At 42.4% G+C, this 7,945-nt stretch overlaps 1 protein-coding gene across 1 annotated transcript in view; it reads right to left on the bottom strand.

Annotated features, from left to right (window-relative positions):
* Positions 1–7,945, bottom strand: part of GRIN2B (glutamate receptor, ionotropic, N-methyl D-aspartate 2B) — a gene marked incomplete at its 5' end in the record, with an annotated part of 74,107 nt that overhangs the window by 1,190 nt on the left and 64,972 nt on the right. Inside the window, 4 exons of the mRNA XM_010151785.1 lie at positions 44–789; positions 2,643–2,881; positions 4,692–4,879; positions 6,974–7,134. Coding sequence (XP_010150087.1) covers positions 44–789; positions 2,643–2,881; positions 4,692–4,879; positions 6,974–7,134 — 1,334 coding nt within the window. The remainder of the gene's footprint in view (positions 1–43; positions 790–2,642; positions 2,882–4,691; positions 4,880–6,973; positions 7,135–7,945) is intronic.

Here is a 7,945-nt window from a genome sequence, read left to right as displayed (position 1 = left end):
CTGTCCCCGGACGTATCGCTGGTGGTCGTGCGAGCGGGGTGGGCGCCGGCGGTAGGCCAGCTCTATCTCATCAAACTCCCGCCGGGACTTGGCAGAGGCCGGGCGCTTTTTCAGGCTGTCCTTGTACTGCTGCTTCCGCCGCTTGGCCGCATTGCCCTCGATGTTGCCGTAGGTGACTGTGTGAGTGGAAATGTCAGAGACGTCCGAGCGGATCAGGTCGTCATGGGCCCCGCTGCCCCCATAGCGGTCACTCTTGAAGGAGAACTTGCCGTAAAGGTCGCCCAGCTGGCTGTGCTTGGCAGGGGGTAACCCCAGGTCCAAGGGCTTCTTCCCGATGGACCGCGACTGGGCATTGAAGGGCGGGTTGTCACAGTCGTAGAGCCCGTCGATGGAGCTGGTGCTGCCAATGCTGTGTGGGCGGTGGTGGTGGTGGTAGTGGTCCTGATACACATTGCTGTCCTTCAGCTGGAGGTTGCCAAAGGTCCTTTCCACCTCACTAATATAGTCACTAAAGAGGTTCTCCTCGCAGGGGGGGTTGTTGTAGGACTTGCAGTCTGAGTGGGTAAAGCTGCGGCGGTGCTCGGAGATATCATAGACCGAAGACTCGCGGCGGATAAAGTCCAGGGCACTCTGCGGTGAGCCATTGACCCCTGACAGGTTTGCCATGTTCTTGGCTGTCCGAAGCAGGCGGAGGATGTTGGAATGGGTGTTGTTCATAGTCGCCGTGGGGGAGTTCATTGCTGACTGGCGTTCCTCGATGGCCACGCCATGGATGCAGCTGTAGATACCCTGAAATGAGAGAAAGCAGGAAGGTGAGTGGTCCAGCAACAAATACACGAGAGGGGAACTGGACTGGGAAGCACCCTGTGCAGCAACAGCGTTTTCCCATAGGACAGCAAGGCCTGTCAGCCTTCCATCTTGAAGCACAATGAAATCAAATTAAATCAGACCTGCTCTACCAACCCTTGCTGTTCTGCCCCGTTCATTTCCCTCACATTTTTTCCTTCTCCTCTATTCCTCTTCCTCTGCTTTGTTTCATGTCATATCGGTAGGATGCAGGAATAGCTGCTTGCATCTGTTACTCAAATCTGGTAGGTATAACATGGAATTGCAAATGGGGGAAATAATATCCTTGGGAATAAAAAAATCAAGACAAATGATTCTGTGTGGATGAGAGGAAGAAAGTCTGTTTTGGCCTTCAAATTCATCTGGACATCAGTGAATCAACGAGACAGGAGCTATCTTAAAAAGGGAACAGCTTCATTTGTCATAAACTTAGCTACATTAATCACCCGTACAGATTAGAATAGGAAACAGAGAAAGAGCAGGACTGCCAAGTAGGTATTTAGGTCTTTTGCATCTGGTTGAGTGAGGTACAATAGAATTTTTAATTGCATTCTGTTAAATTTAACAGTCATAACAGGCTCCAAGCTGACATCCCTGAAAGCCAAAGTCCTCCATTCAAACTCAAATCAGACAGCAGAAGTGTCTTATTCCTCCACGTTTCCCACTAGCTTATTTCATCCATGACACAGACTGTTTGCAAGGGCTACCCCTAGGAGCAGAAGGAAAGGGGCTCATTTATTCCCTGGCCTGCCAACTGGTGCCTGCTTATTAATGTCAGTTGTGAAATGGACACCATCACATCATGGTTACCATGGTTTCTCAGCAGCTAGCAGATGATTAACACTTTTCAGACTTTTCACCAACCTGGCCCAGGTCTAACAGATAACCCCAGAATGAAAGAATCTGTACTTAGCTAAAGGTCATCAAACACAATCCCCATCCCATCTCTAGACTAAACCAGGTGAGAAACTAACAATAGAGAAGAGAGGCTGTGCCCCTGCATTCAAAAGGCTTTGTCATTTCTCCTCAATAATATGTTATGAAGCAATTACATACCCCTTGCACAATCAAAGTTAATTCTGTTATATCAGACACTGAGGTCAAAAATGCCGAGATTTAACCTCACTTCTGAATAGATCAGCAGAAGTGATCAGTGGCTTCAAAGAAGGGAAAAAAGCTCCAAATAGGACCCTGCTAGCTACACTAATAGCAGAAAGATGACTCAGAAATGACTAGAGTCTGCTTTAAATGTAAACATTATACCCTAAGGCAGATTCGCATAAAGCAATTGCTAAGTTCATGTGGTCATCCTCTCTGGAAGGATTTCTGCATGGTTTAGGGCATGGCTTTTGGTTAGGGACTTCTGGCGATCCATGATAGCACACTTCTAGTTGGCATAAGGTCAGCTGAACAGCTGTAATATAGAGGACAGTGAAAAACTCCTGAATTTCTAATCACGTTATCCACCATTACATGACGTACTGTCCCCAGATCTGGCCTCCTCACAACTCACTTTGGAGGAGCAGATGGTTACAGTCGACTTCTCTGTATACTGCACTTTCATTTCCATGTGAAATTTTCATTTCCATGACCACAATCCAGCAGAGACCAGAGAGGTCACAGAAAAACATTAGATGCTCTTGCAACGTTAACAATGAAAAGACGCCAACCTTTATCCTGCAGACCACCACGATGCCACCTGTGTGTTAGACAGTCTTGGTGGATTTCCCTATCTCCAGTACCCAGGACTGTCTGAATAAATCCTCTGTTCCTCCCTGCTAGCTAACGACACTCACCCTGCTGATGGAGAAGACCACACCAGGCTTGCCAGAGCAGACACCCATGAAGCAGTGGCGGAATTGCCAGTAGAAGAGATGTTCACAGATGAAGGTGATGAGACTGAGGGCCATGGCTGCTCCCAGCATGTAGAAGACACCTGCCATGTTATCAATATCCAGCTGGCTGCTCATAACCTCATTCTTCTCATTGTGACAAATTCCAGTGAGCCACAGTGCTTCCAGCTCCTCCATCTCCCCTAGAAAGACAGAGAAGGAAAGAAACAGGTTAGATAGTCCTGCCATGGCTAAAGAGTTCAAGCTGGGGCAGACTGAAAGCAAAAGGCTGATCTAAAGTAAATTCCAGGGCCACACTCTTTTCCCACATCTACTACGTCTATAAAATATCCTGACTGCCCTTCCGATAGGGGAAGGTGCAGTTTCTCACAGAGAAGGCAACAGGATTTTTCCAGAGCCAGATATCAGCCACAAAAAGCTGTACCACAGGACAGAGCTGTCACGCTTGCCCAAAGTCCAGAGTGAGATACAAAAAAAGTTGTCCACCAGATGACTGAAGACCTAGCCTCACAAACATCCACTTTCCTATTAGGTCAGTGAAGGGAAAAATCAGTGACTGATACTGGTAGACAAAAGTGAGTCACTTCTAAGTGAAAACATTGTACATTTCCAGCTCAAAATCCAAAATGTTGATATCTTCCAATCAAAATGATTTTGAATTTTTTTCCATCATATCCATAACTCATTAAAACTACGTTCAATGTTCCCCAAAAAATTTGTGCATTTTTACGTGCTTTTCTTCCCTTCAATTTCGTCCAAATTCAACACTTTCAAGCCCTCTGACCAATCAAAAATATTATTAATTTGGATCAGCTAGGAACAAATGTTCTGTAGTCTAATTTCATACCCCACTTACTTACTCCCATTATGGTATTTTCATGGGGGGAGAAAGAGATAAACACTCTCCCTCTCTCTCTCTCACACACACATACACAGAGGCATTCAGAAACAAACTGATTTTGCAGGTTGGCAATTCTTTTCATGCTGTTAGGAAAGTTAGTTTTTCACATTTTCAACTTCCTGCCCAGTGACAGGGGAAAAAAATCTGTGTATTTATGTGGTGCCATAGCACAGTCTTCAAAGCTTCATGGAGAACTTACATCTTTTTCTGAAATAATACATATTAGGCAGTTTAGGAGACAGAACACCCTATCCATCAGGTGGCCAATTTTCTGCTGAAGTATATCACAGCTATGTTCTTTCCATATTTATTATACCATGTTATTTTCAGATTTCAGGGGAAAAAAATAAAAAGAAATACTTATAAATAAAATAACCTGTGAAATTTATTTATTCAAAAAAAGGACACAGCAAGATGCAATCTGGAATGGAAAGGGAAAGCCAGGAAAATATTTTCTAAGAAGGAATTTCTTATCCCACAAATGTATATTTTTTTAATATTATCAATTTCTCTGTAAAGGATGAGATGAACTAGGTAACTATAATCTTCTGATTAAAAAACTCTGTCCAAAATATGCTTCTGAGTCTCAAGTCCTTCCTTGGGTTTTTTTTTTTAAGGTTTTGGAAAATCTGAGTTAACTCATCCAGAAGTATTTATCCTTTAAATTTGTAAACACTGCACAGCTTGATCCCATCTAGAACTATAAAGCATGAGATGACCATGGAAAGTTGAGTGTAATTAGCGGGTTTTGTCACAGCAAAAGCTCAAAGACAATGAAGTGTTCACAACAGAAAGCTTAGGTTTGGAAGACATTCTTTGCACAAGGTATTTTTCAAAAACACATCTGAGCTTGTTCTGTGAAACCTTCAGTGCTTTTGACATTCCTTTTGATGATGATGCTACCCTGCATCAACAACATAAAACAAGTGACATCCTCACATTTTTGGTGTAATACCCCTAACAAACCCTTGTTAATAATTTCCTGTTTTCAACTCAAAACTGAAGCATCAGAGCTAGGAAATTCTATTTCTCACAAGAAAAACTTGTTATTTCTTAGGAAAACTCCAACCCCTCTTTTTCTTGTCACTTACCATCTCCAAAAAGCTGCAGAATGGCAAGATCAACCTGGCGCTTCCAGCCTGAGTCCTTTTGGATGGCAATGCCATAGCCAGTGGAGGCAAACACTTTCCCACTCCCAATCGTCACCAGCTTGCAGCCTTCATCTCTGCCAGCCATGTAGTTGAGCACTGCTGCATCATAAATGAAAGCGTCCAACTTCCTGCACAGGTGCAAGAAACAAGAGGGGTATAGCACAGAAAAGAGAGAATCTGTACGAGTTCAAAGGTGTTCTCAGGTAATTTAGGCAGAATCTCCCTTTCAGACAGACTGCAATAGGTTCACCTCTATCTGAGTTAACTAAACTCTGAGCCTAGAACCCGTTTACCGGTGAAGCTAGATTATAATCGAGGACTGTCTATTTCTTTCTGACTCTTTGATAATCATCGTTTCTGATCTGAAAGAAAACTTGGAATACAAACATACTGCAAGATAAAGATGAATGAAGAGGAAGTCAAGCGGATCTATAGTCCTAAGAATAGCTTATATTTCTGTACTGCCTTTCATCTCAAAGGAACCTAAAATGCTTTATAAAATGTATCAATATTGGATAGCAAAGTAGGGGTTGGCATAAGGAAAATATTATCTCTGATTCAAACTGCTGGCATGACTTAGCTGAGCAAAATGTAATTTTTTTCAAATTAAATATAGTCAGGACATCATGTTTAACTCTTTGATTACTGTGAAATGCAGTACTGGATCTTTACCAATACCAAGTGGTCACGGTAGAAGCTTTATGGTTTACTGTGCTGAGTAGCTCTTTGGTAAAGAGGGCTCAGCTGAAAACCACGAGAAAAAACTGTGTTTCAACACAGAGAAATCCCCATTCTGGGCTGGGCTGGGTAGACAGCACAACAGACTGATGAGAGCCTTCCTCTCACTGCAACAAATTGACTTGAGTGTAGGGGGCAGTCTCAGGGGGCTGCATCTTCCACATAACCCAAGACAGCCAATGAATAAATCCTCCCACTAGATCTGAAATGAAGCATTTTCCGATAAAAGACCAAAGACCTTCCACCTTGCACATTCTCACGCCCACGCTACCTTTTCAATCCACCTCCAGCACATATATTTCCAGTACAGTGACTATCGCAGTTCAAGTGCGTATCTGTGGGGAAATCTGTCCAAGGGTGGATACAAAGCCAGGATGACATCTACCGCAAGTGATGAGCTCTATTTCATCCATGTATTTCCAGGACAGAGCATATTTATTTCCTGGATGATGACTATCCTGGCAACTGTACCTTCCCAGGATGGCATCCAACTAATGGTACACTCATTTATAACGAGCTGTGTGACTCTGAATCTGGCAAACAGGTTTAGGAATATTCAGTCAATCTAGTAATTAAATTGGCTGAACATCTTCATTCGCACTTTGGAATAAACTTTCTCATAAGAGTGCAACACGAGTGTAAGCAAGAATGATTTTTTCACAGGGGCTGGGCTCTGACAACTAAAATGGTCAGCTCTGGGAGGAGGTCTTTAATTATAAAGGACAAAGGCTTGCAAAACGGTGTTTTAAGTTAGCTCCTTTACAGATTCACTGCTATTAAAAGAGGATGAGCTGTTCAAATATACTTTTTGCTAATGATTTTTTCCATTTCCCAAATTACCCAAGGAAATGCTCACACTTTATATACTTCTTTATTATTCAAATAACAGTTTGCTCAGCCCTTGATACTAAAATATTCCAGAGATAAGGGCTACTTCCAAACTGTTTGCTTCAAGCATACCTTCCATAACGCTGTATTAGCTAGTGATACACTGGGGTGGGATTAGTCTGACAAGGATTGTTTCAGCTTCCTGATTAACATAATCTTTTATACACAGAAGGAGGGAAAACAAAGGAATTTCCAGATGACAATATAAATGCTCTGAAAAAAACTTTGTCCACAGAGGCCTGTGAGCTTTTCCCCTGTATGCATAAAGACCCATCAGCATGTAACATCTTGATGAAGCAAGGTCTTCGCAACTAATACAGACAAGGCTAACATACACAAGGATACAGAAGATACTATTTTTTTTAATAGTCTTATAAACACAGCAAACCCAGAAACTCTTATACAGACGTCAATAGAAAAACCTGCCTAAGAGAACCAGAGAATTATTTTCCTGTGCTGGGTGTGGTCTTGCTATACTTTTAACCATGGAATGATAACGAAGGCTCATTTTCCAAGCCCCACAAAAAAATTTCCAGACAAGCATGCAAAGAAGTCAGGTTTTGGTGGTGAGTAAACATGGAAAAAGAAAGGCTCACCCAGTCTTCAGCGAGAACAGTGCATCATCCACCCCCCTCTGATTGAACTTCACCATGTAGCTGTGCATTTCAGGGTAGTTGTTGCGAATATTCCTTTCTGTGCTGCCGTTTGGAACTGTCCCGAAGCGGAAAGGGGGCGAGAAGTCATTTGGTTTCTGGAACTGGAGAGACAGAAAAAGAACATTTCTCACAATCTTTCAGCAAGAAGCAGTCATCTGAATGGCAGAACACACTCTCCTCAGAAGGTAGTTCTGTTTTTATTTTACTATCATGTAGAAAACATTATTGAGAAGACACTATATTCCACTGTTTTCAAACACAAACATCTCCTGTTAGTGCCTAAGAACCACAAAGTGAATCTGAGAAACCTAGTCGTTTTGTCCACTCTGGATTAAGTGCATCAAATAGCCAGTGATCAAAGATTAAAAGGAAGTTAGATAAAAGGAAAAAAGGAAACCAAAGAAGTATCAGTGGCTTTGGAAGAGAGTCAAGGAAAGATTTTCAATAAATTCTATGTGCATTTTATCCGCAAAGTGTCATTTAGTTTCTAAGAAGTATCTTTTACAGCTCTGTGGATGCCTTTGCACTTCCTGATTCTGGCTGAAGTAGAAAAGTAATTATTGAGGAGAGATGCTCACACCTACTTCACCGAACAAATGATCAGCTTTCAAACTTTTGGGCAAATGTCCCAAATGAAATGCTATTAGTGGCTGCAAGTCACTAGTAACATTTGATGCCCAGAACAGAGCTGGCAGAGTACTCCAAACCTTTTGCTGCTCCCAAGAAATACATTCATCATAACATTTCCCTACGGCTGCAAGGCTGTGAGATTTTATATGCCACTTGCTTAACTCAAGTCATAATCAATGCTCTCTGGGGTTTTATGAGCAGTAAAATTTAGACTGTCAATTATCAAGACTGCTTAAAACCCCTAGAACCAGCAGACGGGAAGGAACACAGAACCATAAGCCA

Source organism: Eurypyga helias, unplaced genomic scaffold (genome assembly GCF_000690775.1).
Source record: "Eurypyga helias isolate BGI_N326 unplaced genomic scaffold, ASM69077v1 scaffold10055, whole genome shotgun sequence".
Taxonomy (NCBI): domain Eukaryota; kingdom Metazoa; phylum Chordata; class Aves; order Eurypygiformes; family Eurypygidae; genus Eurypyga; species Eurypyga helias.
The sequence above is the reverse complement of the archived record's forward strand: the minus strand, read 5'-3'. Positions and strand labels throughout refer to the sequence as shown.